Source organism: Salmo trutta, chromosome 4, assembly GCF_901001165.1.
Source record: "Salmo trutta chromosome 4, fSalTru1.1, whole genome shotgun sequence".
NCBI lineage: Eukaryota > Metazoa > Chordata > Actinopteri > Salmoniformes > Salmonidae > Salmo > Salmo trutta.
In genome coordinates, this window is record NC_042960.1 from 8,308,064 (window position 1) to 8,329,106 (window position 21,043).

The 21,043-nt window shown below is 43.6% G+C and overlaps 1 protein-coding gene across 3 annotated transcripts; it reads left to right on the forward strand.

Moving 5' to 3' along the window:
• The first annotated feature begins 1,238 nt into the window (after positions 1 to 1,238).
• On the forward strand, positions 1,239 to 14,855 carry LOC115191794 (endothelin receptor type B-like). 3 transcript variants are annotated; one of them, XM_029749722.1, is made up of 9 exons: positions 1,246 to 1,531; positions 2,893 to 3,019; positions 3,272 to 3,872; positions 6,557 to 6,684; positions 9,348 to 9,546; positions 10,774 to 10,926; positions 11,472 to 11,605; positions 11,845 to 11,953; positions 12,700 to 14,855. In XM_029749722.1, the coding sequence occupies exons 3-9, from the start codon at positions 3,291 to 3,293 to the stop codon at positions 12,838 to 12,840; spliced, it is 1,446 nt and encodes a 481-aa protein (XP_029605582.1). In that variant the 5' UTR covers positions 1,246 to 1,531; positions 2,893 to 3,019; positions 3,272 to 3,290; the 3' UTR covers positions 12,841 to 14,855. The 3 variants fall into 3 exon arrangements, with proteins under 3 accessions (XP_029605581.1, XP_029605582.1, XP_029605583.1); XM_029749723.1 differs by having other exon boundaries at positions 2,896 to 3,019; XM_029749721.1 differs by lacking the exon at positions 2,893 to 3,019 and having other exon boundaries at positions 1,239 to 1,531.
• The last annotated feature ends 6,188 nt before the right edge of the window (positions 14,856 to 21,043 follow it).

Genomic DNA, 21,043 nt, shown 5'->3' on the forward strand with positions numbered 1-21,043 from the left:
GCCCTCTCGGAGGATGTTCAATCAGCTTTTAGGAATGGCCCTTGACTTCGACAAGGCCTGGGGGCCCACAAGTAATCAAGCGGTGTGTGTGTGAGTTTGTGTGTGTGTGTGTGTGTGTGTGTACCTTATCTGTTTGCACATTATCTTATCTTCCTCGTGATATGGAACTTCATTGTCCAGGTTCTTTATTTAGCTAAACAGTTGCCGTGTCAGCTCGTTGGGAGAGAGAAGGGCCGACCTTTGCCTGCTTGGATAGCCTCGCTTCCTGCTTTTAGACAATGTATTGATAAAGGGCCCATTTGCTAAGTGTATAGTTATGGAACGAGTAATGGACACCGATGGAGAGGCACTCACATTCCTCATCATTATTGACATGCCTCACTCTTCTTTGTTACCTAGCAACTCACAACATCTATCTGTCTGGACATGATGTACTTTGTGCCGTACACATCTATGGGACAATATATCAAACATTCCTTTGTTTAGTTTCAAACTAGTTTATTTACTGTTTGGTGAATATGACAGCTGACAACCTAATTAAGTGGAACAATCATGCATATGACCCTATTTAAGGCATGCTACAAGAGACTGATACACTTGCAGCTTGTGTGGCACATCCAGATGTGGTGATTAACTAGTCTCTGCTTTGGCCACCCACAGAGTTGTGATTGTAGAAAGTAATGCTTCAAAGAAAGTTTGGTTCCGCTCTCTTTACTACCCTTCCCGTTCCATCTCAACATGTTCAAATCAAGACGACTGGGACATGGACATTTAGTTCCGACTGCCCTCCTCACATTTCCCTCCTCACCACGTTCATCTCGGTTTCCTTTAGTGGGAAGAAACAGTTGAGCCGTGTACAGGGCTAGAATCTGATCTGGGATCTGAGGAGAGGAGAGAGAGGGGCATACTGACTGGGGACTGTGTGGTTCCCAGATACCCGGTGAGTGAGTGTGAGAGTGTGTGTGTGTTTGTGTGTATCGGAGTGCGTTGTGCCCCTGAGATGATTTTCAGCAGGCGGTGTAGAGATGAGAGAGACGAGAGAAAGAGAGAGAGGAGAGTGAAGGAGAGAGAGAGAGCGCGAGAGAGAGGAGAAAGGAGAAAGATAGAGAGAGAGCGAAAAAGATAGAGAGAGAGAAAGAGTGAGAGAGGGGGGGGGGCTGCTGTTGCTGTTTCCTATGGGGGGCCTGTTACCGAGGGGAGGTGGAAATTTACACTCCCTCTCAGTCAAAGTGCTCCCTCCACTCCTGCTGCGCTCTGAGACACACACAGACACACACACACACACACACGCTCCCAACTCTCCACAGGAAAACCCAGAGCCTAATGCGCAGCCCCTCACAGGCAGAACACTGCCACTGCCTCGTACGTTGGGCAAACCAAACCAAGTGGGACACTAACTCCGACTCTGCGACTTTGATAGTTGGTTAATTACTCATGTGATGTGATTCAGATGTCTAGGGGCTTCAGCAGAAAGTTCGCCTGACGGTTCTAACACGGGAGGCAGGAGCAGACATTTTAGGAGAGCAGAGCGGTAGGTGAAAACCAAAGCTATTTATTATTTATCAATATATCAGTTTATGTGCCGTCACACAGGGTCCCAGTAGTGTGGTGCCTGATGCTAAACGGTGATGCTACATGAAGTGCAGGATGCTAAATAGGTTTTTGTGTATTAACTAGGTGACATCTGGGACTTTGAACAGGATGAAACACTCTTCATGGCTAGCTGGAGAGGCACTGTGTTCTGTTGTGATGAAAAAGTATTCAAATGTAGACCTCCGGTCTGAATTCAGTGAGTCTGAATTCAGTGAGTCTGAATTCAGTGAGTCTATACTGTACATTCATAGAACGGATTTTTAACTACTCTGTAAAGTTTTACCTGAAATACGCTATTATATTACTTTGAATATAACCTGGTAAATATATAAATGTAAGTATTTGATATACATATTGATAGTAGGGTTAATTTCTAACTGGTTAAAAAATATATTTTTTAATATTTTAATAATATTTTAATAATATATTTTAATATTTTGAGAGAACTTAAGATTTTTTCATTTAACATCTTCACTCAACTCTCAAACAATACAAAAGCTGTATTGTGTAATATAACACTGACTAGACATGGGCCTGATCTGATTCTTTCATGTTAAAATGCCTCTTTGTTTTCTAACCGCTAGTCTGAGTCTTTAAATTAAAACCAGAAGGGAGAATGCAGGGCAGAGGAAACCACACTGAAGAAGCCACGCAAGGGGCGCATTGTCAAAACAATATAAAGCCCTGCCTGGCTCTCTCTCTCTCTGTGTGTGTGTGTGTGTGTATGTGTGTGTGTGTGTGTGTGTGTGTGTGTGAGCCTGCGTGAGTGTGTGTGTGTGTGTGTGAGCCTGCATGAGTGTGTGTGTGTGTGTGTGTGTGTGTGAGCCTGGGTGAGTGTGTGTGTATGTGTGTGTGTGTGTGTGAGCCTGCGTGAGTGTGTGTGTGTGTGTGTGTGTGAGCCTGCGTGAGTGTGTGTGTGCCTGCGTGAATGTGTGTGTGTGTGTGCCTGCGTGAGTGTGTGTGTTTGTGTGTGTGTGTGTCTGTGTGTGTCTGTGTGTGTCTGTGTGTATGTGTGTGTGTGTGTGTGTGTGTGTGTGTGTGTGTGTGTGTGTGTGTGTGTGTGTGTGAGAGAGAGAGAGAGCCTGCGTGAGTGTGTGTAATATGTGCTTGTAGCCCACACTCCTATTAGCACAAAGCCTGTGCTGATTATTACTTCCAGAAATGACAGAGAAGAGAGGAGATGCTTCATAAGCTCACCCATCATATTGTTTGACTGTAACCAGTCGTGGCATCTTCCCATCTGTGCTCCCTTGGTAAAACCTGTTTGAAGTCTGAAGGAAGTTGTTTTACTTCCCCTAGCAGTTGGAGAGGATGGGAGAGGACCCACTGTGATGTGTAACTTTTGACTGGCACATTCTGTTTTTGGCTCCATTTCTGAGGAGATGTTCCTGGATTGACATTTCATTTGTGGCGGGGAAAATAGAAGGTTCGGACAAAAGTATACAGTGGTTACACAGTCGATTCAATTGATGAAGTTTTGTTTTGTTGCTTGCAAAGTTCGTTGGCTGAAGTAACCCATATACTTTTTTTCCATGTCTCCCTTCATCTCTCTCTTTCTGTGTCTCTCTCACTCTCTCTCTATCTTGCTCCCCCCTCTCTCTCTAACTTGATCTCCCCCCTCTCTATCTCTCCCCCCTCTCTATCTCTCTCCCCTCCACTTGTCTCTCTCGCTCACCAGCTCTCACCACCAGCAGTATATGGGGAACCCCTACACTATCTGTCCATCTCCTGAGACAAAGCGTGGAATGTGTTCTATAATGGGCGCCCCAATCATACATGTGTTGGTGCTAATGGCAGTCATGGCCGCCCTGCCTGGCCCTGGAATGTGTCAGATAAACAGCACCACAGACGAGGGGGAGAAGGACTCCCAACCCCCAGACCAGGGCCTGGTCCTCCACAACACCCACATCACGCTCCAACCCCTGGGCTTCCACAGCACTAGCAGCCCCTTCCTGGAGCATAGGATCCCCATCTCCACCAGGGGCCACCAGGGGCCACAATGGCCCAGGGTCGGAGCTGGATCTGGGGCCACAAACATCACCAGGATAAGGGCCCCTCCACCATGCACCATCGCCACTTCCATTCAAGGCTATTTCAAATACATCAACACAGTGATTTCTATCATAGTGTTTGTGGTGGGCATAGTGGGCAATGCCACTCTGTTGAGAATTATCTACCAGAATAAGTGCATGAGGAATGGGCCCAATGCCCTCATCGCCAGCCTGGCGCTGGGAGACCTCATCTACATCACCATAGATATACCCATCAACGTCTACAAGGTAAGAGACGCGTATCCATCCTGTACACTGGACATCACAGTGAATTGTTCATGGATGTATTGAAGCATAATTGCATCTCAGAGAGAACGAGAGAGCGAGAGAGCAAGAGATTATTTCACTTGCTTTGGCAATGTAAACATATGTTTCCCATGCCAATAAAGCCCCTTGAATTGAATTGAGAGAGAGAGCGAGGGAGGGAGAGAGAGAGAGAGCGAGAGAGAGAGCGGGTGCGAGAGAGAGAGCACGCAAGAGAGAGAGCGAGAGAGAGTGTGCGAGAGAGAGAGAGAGCGCGCGAGAGAGAGAGCGCGAGAGAGAGAGTGCGAGAGAGAGCGCGAGAGTGTGCGAGAGAGAGAGAGCGTGCGAGAGAGAGAGAGCGTGCGAGAGAGAGAGCGCGAGAGAGAGAGTGCGAGAGAGAGCGCGAGAGTGTGCGAGAGAGAGAGAGCGTGCGAGAGAGAGAGAGCGTGCGAGAGAGAGCGTGCGAGAGAGAGAGAGCGTGCGAGAGAGAGAGAGCGTGCGAGAGAGAGAGAGCGTGCGAGAGAGAGAGCGCGAGAGAGAGAGCGCGAGAGAGTAGTGGAGAAAGGAAAGGGGAGAACAAATAAATAAAGTATTCCTTAGAAGGCTCCCCAAAGATCATGTTGCTCTCCCAAGTTGATTTCAGTCAGTAGTAGTACTACTTTATCTTCATTGGGTGGCTCTTTGTGATGAAGGAAGCAGGGAGAGGCCAAGACTTAAATAAACAATGGAATCAGACCAATCAGACTGCGGTCACACATATCAGCGGGGCCCTGCTCTGACCCGTGGTTTGTCACAGGACCAGCTCTCCTCTCCAGCCCTCTTATCTCCAATCACACTTGAACCTCGCTACACTCAGGATAAATGGGTCTGGTCAAATGATGAATCACGTGTCCAGTGTGAGTCATTTAAACCCATTAGACTCTAGTCCATTTACCCCCATGTGGGTTCACTTTAACATTAGCTAGATAGATCTCACAGATGATTTATGACGTTATCTTACCTGCTGTGGTAATATTGCCTGAGAGTAACGAGCATGTTTTTCATTGGGTCCACATACATTGGTTGAACAGGTCAAGGTTCTTAATAGGATGTAGTACAGTACATTGGGAATGCTCAGTTCATTGTGAAGAGAAATGGTGAAGCCACCTGTTTAGTATTACCGGTATACAGTTTCATCACACTGTGTCAGCACATATGGAAGTGCTAGGGTCCCGGGACAGATTATTCTCTACATGTACAAAGGGGGAAAAGTCTTTCCTGTATTAGACGTTTCAGTTACACACATGAAGGATGTCCCTTTGTACTGGTGAGGAAACGTAGTGCCGTAGGTCCAACTCTGGATTCAGGCCAAACACTCCCTGTGAATATGTCTGCACTACAGAGCCATGTGCTTTAGGGAGGCCCAGCTCACTTCCTACTGGGGTTTGTTTGACGCAGTTTCCAAATTTAATCATATATACACTACATACACACACACACACACACACACACACACACACACACACACACACACACACACACACACAATACTACATACACACACACGGACACAGGCTACACACACACACCCACAGTGACGTAGCCCCCTTTCCCTTCCAACTCCCATGTTCCCAAGACGTTTTGATCAGATGGAACCGCCCAGCGCTCCAAGTGAACAATAGGGGGACGCGGATGCACCCGTGAAGTGCTTCCTTTGGCCCGGCCTCTCAACGACTCTGGGTTAATCCCCTCTTTCTCTCTTTGTTCGGCCCATGTTGATTCCTGTTCAACGACAGCTGCCAAGACTACTTCATAATGACAAAGGGTGGTTTTAGCAGTCTGTTCAACAGGGAGAGCTGTGACTTGTTTTCTTAAGGGAGCTCTTCTTGTAAGAGGCTGTGGGAAGTGGTGCTTATAGATGCCTGGAAGTCCAATTAAAGAAAGGATGTCACTTTCAAAATAGTTCCAGGGTTGGCTTGCTAGGGTTTTATTGTAGGACCTGACTCAATGATGTACTGTATCAAGATGATGAGGCACATATGGGCCTGCTGTTGGACTGTACTCAGATTCAGAATGAAGTCAGGACGTACCATGAAATCCCTCGGATGTGACTGGGACTAACCTGCCTGTTGTGAAGGGCCTGCTACAGTACAGTGGTTAAAGATAGTCCAGACCCTAAGGACAATGGGAATTGAGCTAAGAGGAAATAAACATGTGATTCCCTAACCTCAATCCCTTATAATGTATCCCTTACTAGTTAGTAAAGAAAGAGATATAAGGGCTAGTCCATTATTATTATTATTGTTGTTGTTATTATTATTGTTATTATTATTTTATTATTATTATTCTCTTTCTCACAGCAGGTATTGTTCTTTCAAAATTCAATATATTTTTTACATGATTTTTCTGTCTTCTCAGTTACCATACTGGCTAATAATGAGCAGTCTGTATTTGTGATATTTTATGAAAGGGTTTGTAATACAGGGAAGAGCCAACTGGCTAGTAATGAGCAGTCTGTATTTGTGATATTTTATGAAAGGGTTTGTAATACAGGGAAGAGCCAACTGGCTAAATGCCATCTAAGGTGTGTGGTTATTTCCTGACGATGCAAAGCCCGTTGTGAGTTGAAGCTCGTCTTCTACGATATGCTGACGGTCTCTCTCTCTCTCTCTCTCTCTCTCTCTCTCCAGCTCCTTGCCACCAGGTTCCCCTTCGATGACAGTTCCTTTGGGCTGTGTCTGTGTAAGCTGGTGCCATTCCTACAGAAGGCTTCTGTGGGCATCACCGTCCTCAACCTCTGTGCCCTAAGTGTCGACAGGTCAGTCCCATGTACCACTGCTGAATTCCAAATCAACCAATGGCGGCAGATCTAACAGGATCAAAGCAAAAAGCATAACAAATATTTGTATTTGCATATTAATGTTTATAGAATTAATAAACAATATAAGCAATAAGCAATATGGTGTTTCTTTCCGTCTGCTTCATGATAGCCTATTGCCTACACCTATCCAATTCTTTCAAATCTACGAGAGTGTGTAGGGAGTTAGGGGTAATGCTTCTGAAGCATTATACACATTACTCGTTTACTATCAAATGCATTGTCTGGCAGGCATACACTTACCAAGGTTAACATATGAGCTGTAGCTGAATCTGCCCTAGTACTCAGACACTATAAGTGGGTCTTTATGCATTTTATTCCATAGAGACATATTCTACTCCCTGGAATAGGATTCTATTATCTTGTAAAAACATGTGTTTTAATTGGTTCCAGACTCATGGAATGTTTGCACAGTAGAATTCGGTTCAGTTCTGTGAGTCTTTATATATCGGTTATGGTAAACTCCAAATGAAAATCAGTCTAATAATGCTTTTTTTCCCTGTGAAATGTAGTCATCTTTACAATATGTATGTATCAAAGAAAAAAACTCCTCTCTAAACTTTTTTTCTATTAACAAAATTAACCCTCAGACCCTCAACTTTTGCCAGTAACTCACCAACACCATGATAAATCACATTGCCATGGTTTGAATTCAAACCAAAAGTGTTTGTTGAACAGTAAAGCCCTTATGAGATAGCCCACTCTATGTATGGGAGTGGCTGAGACAAATTGGCCAGGAAAGATGAATGACTTCCCTAATTTGATTTAAAGGAAACCACAGGTTGGGAGTTAGTTTAACTCCTCAGTGGAGGTAGTACGGTAAAGGCAGTTTATTCCGGAAGTTTGTCAGTAATAATGGAGCTCTCCCATTACCAACATAGTTGGGATAGGATAAAGTAATCCTTCTAACCCCCCCCCCCAAAAAAGATTTAGATGCACTATTGTAAAGTGGTTGTTCCACTGGATATCATAAGGTGAATGCACCAATTTGTAAGTCGCTCTGGATAAGAGCGTCTGCTAAATGACTTAAATGTAAAATGTAAATGTTACTCTTCCTCCTAGTTTTCTATTGGCTGCATCTGTTAAGGACTAGGTCAGCTGGGGTCATATCCACAAAGCCTCTCAGAGTAGGAGGGCTGATCTAGGATCTGCCCATACAATCTTTTTAATTGTGATCCAACTCAAATCTGATGCTAGATCAGCACTCCTACTCTGAGACGCTTCGTGGTCTTAGTTGTTTCTCTCCCTGAGGGGGGATAGCTTTGCCATCAAGGAGCAGAAGTCGTTTTATTCTCAAATCTTAAAATGTTTATTCTCACATTTTTAACTCTGATTGTTTTGTGTCTGTTGCTACACTACTAGACTTGTATTCCCGTCTCACTCCCTTCAGTTCTTGTAACACTTAATACTGTCGGTCCCGTTTATCAGCAGAGTGAAAGTGAGTGGCTGACGTCCGGCTTCATTGGTCTGTGAGTGAGCAGACATAAGAGATAAGCGCATAAGGAGGCCTGGTCTGGGTCTACAGGGATGGAAGCCAGTTTAACATACCAGCTATGCTGAATGACTCCCATCATAGAGAGAGAGAGAGAGACGCTAGTGATAGAGTTCAATAGCAGAAGGTCTCCATTTGTTCTCAGAAAATGTGCAGCATATCTCGTCTGGTTTGCACGCGTTGTGTCTCGTCCTCTCTGTTTGAGAGAGAGAGAGAGAGAGAGGGAGAGCTGGGTAAAATATAAATGACACTATGTTGTTTGACAAGGGTATTCAAGTGCGTCATGAAAAATATATTGTTCAGGCCATAAAATCTTGATGCACCGTTTTACTAAAACATTTAGACAAGCGGTTCCTATTAATGAAACAAACAAGCAAACATGATTTGGAGCACAGGAAACAAGCGTCAACAAACAGACCATAGCTCCTGCCAACGCTTGTTTGGAGGCTTCACAAAATAATGAATATTAGATTCTGAGGATAAACAATTGATTATTATCTGTTGTTCATTAAATCTTAACTTGGATCATTTTTCTCACTATGCGGTATAGTGTGTGTCTGGTCTACTGCCATGCAGTCAGTTCATAGAACATATACTACAATGTACAGCTGAGTTGGCCCGACATAATGGTACTATAATAAGGTGAACAAGTATTCCAGTAGTTTTCTCACCATATCTCTATGGTTCTTACAATCATGTTCCCATGCAGGTTTAAACGTTTGAAGTAAGTCTATTATTCAAGTACTGGAAGTGTCTCTAAAATAGGTTCACTTTTCACAGTCACTTGAACCTCCTAGCGGGCAAAGCTGGTTGAAAGGACTTCATTACAACCATTAAAAGCTGGTTGAAAGGACTTCATTACAATCATTCAAAGCTGGTTGAAATGACTTCATTACAACCATTAAAATCGGGTTGAAATGACTTCATTACAACCATTCAAAGCTGGTTGAAATGACTTCATTACAACTAGTTTCGCCGCTGGGCTGTTTATTAGTTCCAACTCCCAACTCATCAGTTGTTGCTGAAAAGTCCACAGCCCTGGCCCTGCTCTAACCCCTACCTTACCCCACCATGTTCACCATTTCGTTCTTTGTTTCCCTCTATGCCCCAGGTACCGTGCAGTGGCGTCGTGGAGCAGGGTCCAGGGAGTAGGCATTCCTCTACGGACGGCCATGGAGATCGTGTCCATCTGGGTGCTGTCCATGGTCCTGGCTGTCCCAGAGGCCATCGGCTTCGACATGGTTGAATTCAACTACAGGAACGAGACCATACGGACATGCATGCTCAATCCCAAGACTGAGTTCATGATGGTACAACCCATTTTCTTGTTGACGCTTCTGCACTTTGAATAATCCTATTACCTGTATACAAACAAATCTGTCCCACAAAGTCTCTCAGAGTAAGAGTGCTGATCTAGGATCAGGTCCTCCCTCTTATTCATTATGATTTAAAAGACAAAAGTGATTCAAGTAGGGTTAGAGTACAGTACGTGTGTTAAGTTAGTAAATCTGACAGTCCATGACTTCATGTGGTGGTGTATCCTTGCACTGACCTATCAAAAACAATTCCATCTGTCCAAATACTTGGTATGAAAATGAATTGTGATAAATACAGTGGTGGATTTATCGTACTGACATTCATTTCTCTGACATTCTTGGTGGAACCACCCAAAGAACTAGAAATATGGTGAAAGGAAGCATACAGAGGCCAGACCTGGGTTCAAATATCATTTCAAATACTTTAGCTGTGCTTGACTGAGCTTGTCTGGCTTAATGGACCAATAGAATCGGCCCAAAACATCTGGCACTCTAGGTAGGCTAGAGCAAACACAAAGTATTTGAAAGATTTCAAATAGTATTTGAACCCAAATAGCATTTGAACTCTGACAGAGGTCTCCATACGTTTTTTTTCCCTCAGAGAGAAAATCTCTGAGGTGATCACTTTCTTTGTTCACAAGCCTGGAGAGCATAATTGAACGCAGGCCACAACAGCAATTACAGCTCTACTGATGTATGGTTCCTTCAAGCTGAGCCATGTGTGTGTCTAGTTCACATCAAGCAACACAAAAGATACTAAATCCCATATCATGACCAAACCATGCTGAGGTTTAGGTCATTTCATTTAAACCCAGATTCAATAGAACACGTATGACAGACAGTATCTCACCCTCCTGGAGTGAGGAATTTAGTAATGTCGTATTAAGGTTATAGAGGAACATTTATTCTGTGGCCAAAGAATTCCTCAAATGGCATCTGCTCCTCCTTAAAACTTGTACGATAATATCCCCCTCTTATATGTGGATTTAGTAGATTAGAATATGTCACTGCCATCACATAGACGTATTGGTAAAGTCAACTTGCTTTGTTACCAAACCTAGCAGGTGAAACTGGTTGAAATGACCTCATTACAACATCAATACAACCAGCTTTCCACGTTTGCTTGCTGGACAGTCTTCTGGAGTATTGGCATGTTAAGAATTGTGGTTCTCCTGCATAGAACCTGTGTACTAACGTTCTCCTGTTGTGGTTCTCCTGCAGTACTATAAGGACATCAAGGACTGGTGGTTGTTTGGGTTCTACTTCTGCGTACCTCTGATGTGTACGGCCGTGTTCTACACTCTGATGACCTGTGAGATGCTCAACCACAGGAACGGCAGCCTCCGCATCGTCCTCAGTGAACACCTCAAACAGGTACTGAGGCCAGACTGCCTCATGTTTAGTGTCTCTTAAGGAGAAGCCCATTCCCTCTCTCAGGCCTGTCAAGCTGACGTTGCATAACCCACCCTGACTGCCTTCTACATTCATAGTACTACTACTTAGTATCAGGTGTCTCTTCTTCTCTTCGGTTGTTACGTACTGTAACCAGAGCCTCTAGCGTTTTGGAGGCCAGGTTGAGCTGCGTATAGGCAGAGGCACCTCTACTGTAACAGTACACTACTGCAGAATGACTCATGTTTATTCTCTTTAAAGGTTTGTCCTTTTCCTCTCTCAGGCCTATCCGGTTTACATTACATAACCCTACATCTCCCTAACAACCTAGCGTCTCCCTAACAACCGAGCGTCTCCCTAACAACCTAACATTTTATCTGTTTACATCCCCAGAGACGTTACCAACCAGAACTCAGGATGGCTCCGCATTTTTTTAATACGTTTTCCACTCTCAGTATCTTGTCTTCATCACCCTTCATCGTCATCGTCCAACCTTTTCCTAATCTGTTGTTTATTGTTATCCCCAGAGACGGGAAGTGGCCAAAGCAGTGTTCTGCCTGGTCCTGATCTTCACTCTGTGCTGGTTCCCCCTGCACCTCAGCAGGATCCTCAAGAAGATGGTCTACAACCAGAGAGACATTGGACGCTGTGACCTGCTCAAGTGAGTGCAGCCATGTTTGTTTGCGGCTGTCATCTTATTATTAGAAATGACCGATTCAGTACAGTGTGTTGGAAAAGTGGAAAAATGTGGGGAATCACTCGACTGGATCTAGAACCACAACAGACTAAACACAAACTGATATTATTTGAGTTGCTGCAATTTAACGATTCGGAATGTTTGAAAAGAGATGAAACTCAAATGGAAGTTCGGCCAAAAAACATGGGTGTCGTTTCTTTCAGCTTCCTGTTGGTCTTGGATTACCTGAGTATCAACCTAGCCACAGTAAACTCCTGTATAAACCCCATCATCCTCTACTTTGTCAGCAAGAAGTTCAAAAACTGCTTCAAGGTACAGTAGATCCCTAAACATACACACACACCCAACTCTCTTTTTCTCTCTTGCTGTATATCTCTCGCTATCCTTTTCACTCTCTCTTGCTTTCTTTTTCTTTCGCTCTCTCTTTCCCCCCATATAATCAGTACCTCCAATAACCCCCCCCAGCCCTCCCCAAACCCTTTGTCTTGTCTCGCCAGTAAAACAAACAGAGAACCTCTCCCTCTCCCCTCGACCGAAGGGCTGTGGCTCTGTGCTGGTGATGACATTATTTAAAGAAAATGTAAAGCAAAGCAGTGATTTATGAACTCAATTACTGGGTGAGGTCACATAACTGTACATATCTGTTAGAGACCTGAGCTGAAGATAAGCCATGCCCTAGCTCTAGCTGTCCTCGGAGAGCGAGAGAGACTGAGACTAACTCATAACAGCAACTCCCAGACCCCGAACGTGCCTCTTCCTCTCTCTGCAGAAGTGGGGCTTAGAGTTTGGGAAGGATAAAAAAGTGCTCTACTTCTCACGCTGTGAGCAGATGTAGTTTTATGTAGTATATTGTTCAAAGAAGAATTCTGAGCCCTCATTACACAAGCCCTCATTATTGTAAGCTGTAGAAAAGTGCCTACTTGGACCTCTCTATCGTAGCAGCAATAGCATAAACGCTATCAACACAGAACGACCACAGCAGTATGAATAGTGCCTCTAATCTTGTAAACTTGTACCCTTGTTCAAGTGTCTAACCTTGTCCCCTTATCCCCTTCCAGTCCTGCCTGTGTTGTTGGTGCCACTCGGATGCCACAGTGACCAGCACGGGACAAAACGGGAACGGGACCAGTATCCAGTGCAAGAGCCCAGAGCCCGCCAACCTTCACACGGACCGCAGCCTACGCAAGGACAGCGACTGACCACCACAGGAGGTGACGCCCCCTATGGGCGAGGAGGTCTCACTACAACTACAGCCAGTCTGCACTAAACACAACAGACTCTCAACTCAATAGGACCCCCATGCTAAACCGCTACGGCGTGACAAACAGAGTCACACGTTTCAAACACCACCACACGTTTCTTATACAGAACACTGCTGGGCAGCTCTGGAGCCTGACGTAGGACGACGGGGAAAATGAGCGGAGTTTATATATAGACACAAACATACAATGGGCATGATGGACACTGCAGTATTTCCAGTGTCTCTCTGGACTATACCATTCCCTTTGCCAGGGGGAGACGAGGAGGGAGCAATGCTTTACAGTACCGTGAGAGAGGAGGAAGAGGGATGGAGGGAGGGGAGGGGACGGGAGGTAGCTAACAGGATGCAGCTGAACCCAGGCTATAAATGACCGGCCAGTCAGTAGCGGAGCGAGTAGCGTGTTGCTCTGTTCACAAAACAGTCAGCACTGCTGGGACGAACCAGGAAGCAGCGGAAGGCCAGAGCGCTCCCTGTCAGAGGGCACGAGAGGAGAAGGAGAGAATGGTCCCCCATGAGTCCTAATGAACTGCTACTCAGTGATGGTGGAGAGAAGGGGAGCTCTCACTATTGAGTAGACTGTCCTTTTGTAGTGTCTCTATAGCATCTTCCCTCATAGGCACTATACGCTGGTCGTTGTATACACAGTAGTACCCTTTCATAGAGTAAGCTAATGTCCTGTGTTCTGTATGGTGAATTTGTTTTAATATGGATGAAAGTGATTTTGCCATGTAAACGTGTGTGTTCCAGTACAGTTTTATATTCTGTTTTATAAAACATACCAGGAAGTGTTAATTCACTGTGTTTAGGTTTCATGTGCTGGGAAGAAGGAAAAACTGATTTTAACGAAAGGGTGCCTTGTGTCACCTTGAATTCCCCCGTAAAGCCGTATACAGACTCTGTACAACGTCCATTGGAATATCACTTAGGGTGTAGAGTTACTCCAGTGTAGAGTAACCACCAGAGTGCATCCCAAATGGCCCCCTATTCCCTACATAGTCCTATGCGCCCTGGTCAAAAGTAGTGCACTATAGGAGGGAATGGGGTGCCATTTCGGAAGCAGACCCAGTCTCTTGACTTGTTATCCAAAGACGAATGGTTTTCTGACCCCTACTGAAGTCCCAAACTAGTTTAAAGAACATGTCCAGATGCAACAAGCACCACGGGACCATAAAGTATAACGTTTTGATTTTGTCTCAGTTCAAGGCTCGTTGAAAAGGGGGTCACTATGTTCTCACCCAAAAATGAAAGGGATAAAAACGTTATCCCTACTTCACTGTGAATTTTACAAGACACAGAAATGTTGGTATTTACAGCTAAGCTGTTTGTGAAACATGCTCGTATATAACAAGTTTTTATATGGTGTTATATTTTGCTATGTTCTTTATCATATATACAGAATGTGGTTATAATTTGTCCTTTGCCTGAGGCAGGATTTTTTTATTAGTTATTTTGTTTTTGTGATGATAAATATATCAGTTGGTGTTTAAATCATATCAGCTACCTAGGTGACTATACGGCTTTATACATTTGATATGTGAATACATGTATTGTGAATACAATTAATGTGCTGTGTGTGTGCGTGTGTGTGTGTGTGTGTGATTCTTTGCACTTTTTCCGTTTGAGTGTTTGTGGCACTATCTACAGACAATGTCAAAGATAAAGGCTTTTCAGTTTAACCACTCATATCAATACATCATATTTTACCACTATAATGTTCATTCAGAGGCATCATACCCCTCTATAGGAAATTGTATTATTGTTCGACACATTTGTTTCTCATGTTTCATACAGAAATGCTGCTGCTTATCCTAATACAAATCATTTAAGTGTATACCTTTTGCCTTGCATTACTAAGGAGAGATTAACGTTATATTGATATGCATAATATAAATACTTCGACATTTGTAAGCATAACAACATTAAACATTGCATTACGAAGGAGTTATACATTTTACATTGATATGCATTACGTGTAATTACTTTGGAATTTGTAAGCGTATGACCTCGCACATTGCTTTACTGTGGAGTTTATACTGACATGTCATAGAAATACTCTTCTCTTTCTGAGAGGATAAGGGGCCTCTTTTTTTATTTTCTTAGTGTCTGTGGGAAGGAAACACAAGCTGGTCTGGGAGTGATTTGAAGTGCACTGTGACCTGCTTGCTTGTTGCTTGGCAACACCGCCCTCAGGGTTACCATGTCAACTGAGAGGATGTGAACTGAATTGCTTGGAGAGAGGGAATGTAATCAAGCCAGCCCATATGAGTGACTTATCAGAGCTCCCAAATAAAGGAGCTGTTAAACATAACTTGTCTTGTTAACTTAGACATCCTCCAGCGATTTCAGAATTTTTACTGTTGAAAAGCTATATCCCAAGTATAAATACAGTAAAGTACACAGGTGTAATACATTGAGAAAAATTGTGTTTTTTAGACAAAACTGCAAACTTCAAGGAATTGGTCTGATGGGGAGATGTGATGTCATCGGCCTCTCTGTAACGCCCTGGCCATAGAGAGGGGTTTTTTGTTCTTTATTTTGGTTAGGCCAGGGTGTTACATTGGGTGGGCGTTCTATGTTCGTTTTCTAGGTTTTTTGTATTTCTTTGTTTTGGGCCGTGTGTGGCTCCCAATCAGGCACAGCTGAAGTTCGTTGTTGCTGATTGGGTCACACATAAGGAGCATGTTTTTCCTTTGGGTTTTGTGGGTAATTGTTTCTGTTAGTGTTTTGCACCTGACAGGACTGTTTGGCTGTCGGTTTTTTCTTATTTTTGTATAGTGTTCTTTCTGCTATTAAATATTCAATGATGAACACTAACTCCGCTGCACCTTGGTCTACTCTCTCTCACAACGGCCGTTACACTCTCCCCTTTCTTGAGGAGCCATACAGAACAAAAGAGGATACCTGGACCACCAGAGATGTGCCTTTTGTGAAGTAAATCAGGTGAAAAATGAGGTGAAAAGGAGAATGTAGAACGACTTTAATCAAATCTGCAGGTGTCACAGTGTGCGCAACTGGTCGAAGGAAGTCAGGTGCAGGAGAGCAGAGATGAGTGAACAGGCACACATTATTCAGGCATAGGAAAATAGCCGGACGCAACTGTGTCACAACACTCCGGCCCAAAGGAAAAAGCGATAGCACACAAATTTCACAAAATGGTACAAATAACAAAGCCATGGGTACAAACAATACCCGGCGCAAAACCAGCCTGTAGCGTCACACACGTAACAAACGAATAATACCACACACAGACATGGGGGGAACAGAGGATAATATACACGTAGTGTAATGAGGGGATGTAAACCAGGTTTGCGGGGAAACAAGACAAAACAAATGGACAATGAAAGATGGAGCGGCGATGGCTAGAAGACCGGTGACGTTGACCGCCGAACGCCGCCCGAACAAGGAGAGGGACCGACTTCGGCAGGAGTCGTGACAGCAGGATCTCAACTATTTGCTTGAGATCAGTGCAATGGATTTAGTTACAAGGTTGTGTTGGACATTTAAAGTGAACACCATGAAATCTTCTTAGACAACATAAACATTGTGACCGATATCGTTTTTAATCATTTTAGCTTTTTAGTCATTTAGCAGACGCTCTTATCCAGAGCGACTTACAGTTGTTGCATTCATCTTAAGATCTCCGTCATGTCTAGGTTGAGCTTGAAGTGGTGGGCCGACATCCAAGCGGAGATATCTGCCAGGCACGCAGAGATGCGTGTCGCCACCTGGGTGTCAGAAGGGGGGAAGAAGAAAAGTAGTTGAGTGTCATGAGCACAGCCATGATAGGAGAGACCATGTGAGGATATGACGGAGCTGAATTACTTAGTGTATAGATAGAAGAGGAGAGGGCCGAGAACCGAGCCTTGGGGGACACCAGTAGTGAGAGTGCGTGGTGCAGACACAGATCCTATCCACATCACCTGGTAGGAGCGGCCTGCCAGATAGGATGTAATCCAAGAGTGTGTAGAGCCTGAGAGGCCCAGCCGTGAGAGGGTGGAGAGGAGGATCTGATGGTTCACGGTGTCGAAGGCAGCAGATAGATCTAGGAGGATGAGAACAGAGGAGAGAGAGTCAGCTTTGGCAGTGCGGAGAGCCACCGTGACACAGAGAAAAGCAGTCTTGGTTGAGTGACCCGTCTTTGAAGCCTGACTGGATAGGTTCAAGAAGATCGTCAGAGATGAGTTGATGAGGGAAGTGTGGAATGGGAGAAGATCTCCAGAGATGGTCTGGAGAAGGGAGGAGGAGATGGGGTCGAGCGGGCAGGATGTCGGGCAGCCAGACATCACTAGTCGCAGGATTTCAACTGGAGAGGGAGGGGAGAAAGAAGTCAGTGGATACAGAGGAAGAGAAGGTAGAGAAGAGGGAGTGAAAGGATGATAGGTCCTCCAAAAGTTTTCCTCCATTTTCCTCCACGGAGCAGAAGGGGAGGGCCGAGTCAGCCGGGAGGAAAGGAGACGTGCAAGTCATAGGATGCAGAAAAGGGAGGAGAATAGTGTCGAAGAGGCAGAATCAGGAGACAGGAGGGAGAAGGATTTAGCAGAAGGGAGAGATGATAGGATGGAAGAGGAGAGAGTAGTGGGAGAGAAAGCAAAGATTGTGATGTCGCTTGACCATCTGGGTAGGGGCTGAGTGGCTAGGGTTGGAGGAGAGGGAGACAAAAAAGGAAACAAAGTATTTATAATATTTATATTCTTGACTTCAGACCAAAATAAGCTGAGCCAAAATAATTTCTGCCTCAAAACCAATAGTAATGTCAGTGTCATAGATGTGTTGAGAGTTAATTTGTTACTTGTTTCAGTGGGTTGGTGATAACAGATCCTTCTAAGTTATAATCCATACCAAAGTGTTCCTTATTCAATGCAAAACATTTTTTTGTCTCTTTCCAGTAAGCTTGAAAACACTGAATTCCTCTCACAACTGTGGTTGAAGAATATAAAAATGTCTGACTTTTATGAAATGGATGACAAAAAAATAACATGAGACTCAAAAGGCATGACCATGAGAGAGAGAGACGGAGAGAGAGAGCGCAAGAAAGAAAGTGAGAGTGCAAGAGAGAGCAAGCGAGAGAGGATGGTTTTAGGTCTGTGGAATTTGGTGGGAAACTTGGTTGTTGCCAGCAGCGAAATGAATAAAGCTCAAAGGCAAAAAACAGAGGACCTCAAAGGGCCAAAGAGGCTCCTCTATATAGAACATGGTGAACAGAGCCAAGTCCTTAATGTTGAAGGCCAAACACTGTTCACAAATGACAAGGCATTGGAGGGTTAAGTGTGTGTGTGAGTGTGTGTGTGTGTGTGTGTGTGTGTGTGTGTGTGTGTGTGTGTGTGTGTGTGTGTGTGTGTGTGTGTGTGTGTGTGTGTGTGTGTGTGTGTGTGTGTGTGAGAGGCATCAGAGGGTTATTATACAGTGTAGGCTGTTCTCCGCTGAAGAACAATGTCTGACGGATGTCTCTCTTTATTCAGCAGAGTTCAAACCTATGCTCTCAGCTGCCACTCAGACATAAGATGCATACAACACAATAACAGTGAGGACTAGATGGACTGCATATACTGAACTATGGTGGGTCGATAATGAGAAACACTCTATGAGTTTTGAAAGGGAACTGAGAAAATTGTGAAGAGATACTTTGGGAAGATGCACTATGGTTTGAAACTAGAATAAATGTTATATAAAGTCAATCTTAATTTAATAGTTTACAATGGGTTGTACGTTGTTCATTCTTAATTAGGCCATTGTATTCGCTACATACTGTGTACACAGAGTAAGGAATTAAGATAAAACGTGATACAACTGTGTTGAAATCCTTATACTAGCTAGATTTCACAACATCAACAAACCATCAACAACTCAATCACCAACTGAGTTCTAAGTAAACATCAATGGCTACAAACAGATGCATGAAGAGAATAGCTATTCTGAAACATACCACCATAGACTTTAATAATAGCCTGTGCCCTTTGTCAGGCTTCTCTACTGGTCTCTCAGCATTACACAGATGTACTGACAGACCTGGGTTCAAATAGTATTTGAAATATTTCCATTTGGTTTGGTTGTGCCAGGCCAGCTCAATAAAGCCCAGCGAAATTATTTGAAACCATATGGAATAGTCCCAAAGGTGCCAACCCTTGCCTTCTGGCTTTTTAGGCTGACTAAAGCCAATGCAAAAAGTATTTGAAATGATTTCAAATACTTTTAGCGGCTTTAGTCAGCCTAAAAAGCCAGAAGGCAGGGGTTGGCACTTTTGGGACTATTCAATTTGGTTTCGTTGTGCCAGGCCAGCTCAATCAAGCCAAGCTAAATTATTTGAAAGATTTCAAATACTATTTGAACCCAGGTTTAGTACTGAGGTAATGGATTGGTGTTGAGTCCAAACAAGCACATCACACTTCAGGGTCAACCCTACCTCATGCCATAAGAGTTAGATCAGACATCGACTTACATTTCCTCTCAAGAATCCCCCCTCAATCACAGAATAATATCAATAACACATTTCTAATACCCTGTGGAGTTCTGACATACAGAGTAACCTGGAACCAGTAGAAACTGTATCAAACTGAATTGATGATTGCATAATGATATGGTCTGGGAGATATTATTTGTTCATCATGTTAGAGGCCTACTCTTCCAGCCAATCAGATTGTCACGCATTGACCTACTCTTTCAGCCAATCAGATTGTAAGGCTATTTTGGGCTATTTCAGGAGGTGTACGGGTGACCTCATCTTTCATGCAAGTGATTTCAGAAACACACAGCTTCCAGAAATATCAGTCTACAGGGACCAGATCCAGAAAATTGACAGAAAACAGGATGAATGATGACGCATTTTCGTGATTAGAAATATGAATGTCTGTTTCTTATAATGATATAACTTTGCTTTGTTTTCATATAGGCCAATACATACTGCATGTATAAAATGTTCTGAATGCATATCATTCTAATCTAGAACACTTTGTAGGTCAGGTTAAAAATCTATTATATTCCAATCTGTTAGTTATTGTTCAGGAGAAGAAACAGCACAGCTGAAGTAAGTTCCCTGGGTGAATTTGAACACTTCCTAACAAACAGACCTTAGGCAGATGTATTAAGATAAATAAATAATCTCTGAATAATTGCAGACTTGTGTATTCCCCTGATGAGGGCGGTACACTTTGGCTGATACTGTATCACTTGGTGCCAGTCAACAATCAGACAGTATGGCTCCACCTCTGCATACATTGATTTTCATACAGTAACTTCGCAGGGCCCATATTCATAAAGCGTCTCGGAGTAAGACTGCTGATCTGGGATCAGTGTTGCTTTTCAGATCATAATGAATAGGATTAGATGGACAAAGGAGACCTGGTCCAAGATCAGCACTCCTACTCAGATGTTTTGTAACTAAGTAACTTGACCTGTTCAGTTCATTCAAAAATATACAGTGGCAAGATAAAGTATGTGAACCCTTTTGAATTATCTGGATTTCTGCATAAATTGGTCAAACAACACAAATGCTTAAACTAATAAGAAAAATACAATAATTTCTGTGTTGTCTATATTGAATACATCATTTACACATTCACAGTGTAGGTTGGAAAAAGTATGTGAACCCCTAGGCTAATGACTTCTCCAAAAGCTAATTGGAGTCAGGAGTCAGCTAACCTGGAGTCCAATCAATGAGACGAGATTGGAGATGTTGGTTAGAGCTGCCTTGCCCTATAAAAAACACTCACAAAATTTGAGTTTGCTATTCACAAGAAGCATTGCCTGATGTGAACCATGCCTCGAACAAAAGAGATCTCAGAAGACCCAAGATTAAGACTTGTTGACTTGCATAAAGCTGGAATGGGTTACAAAAGTATCTCTAAAAGCCTTGATGTTCATCAGTCCACGGTAAGACAAATTGTCTATAAATGGGGAATGTTCAGCACTGTTGTTACTCTCCCTAGGAGTTGTCATCCTGCAAAGATGACTGACTGCTGCAAAGATGACAGCGCAGAATACTCAATGAGGTTAAAAAGAATCTTAGAGTGTCAGCTAAGACTTAAAGAAATCTCTGGAACATGCTAACATCTCTGTTGACGAGTCTACAATACGTAAAACACTAAACAAGAATGGTGTTCATGGGAGGACACCAGGGAAGAAGCCAATGCTGTCCAAAAAAAACA

Excerpts from the sequence above, each read along its gene's own strand:
- LOC115191794 (XM_029749721.1), top strand. The coding sequence starts at position 3,291 with ATGGGGAACCCCTACACTATCTGTCCATCTCCTGAGACAAAGCGTGGA. Across the intron at positions 3,873-6,556 it reads TACCCATCAACGTCTACAAG|CTCCTTGCCACCAGGTTCCC; the intron begins GTAAGAGACGCG and ends CTCTCTCTCCAG. Across the intron at positions 6,685-9,347 it reads TGTGCCCTAAGTGTCGACAG|GTACCGTGCAGTGGCGTCGT; the intron begins GTCAGTCCCATG and ends TCTATGCCCCAG.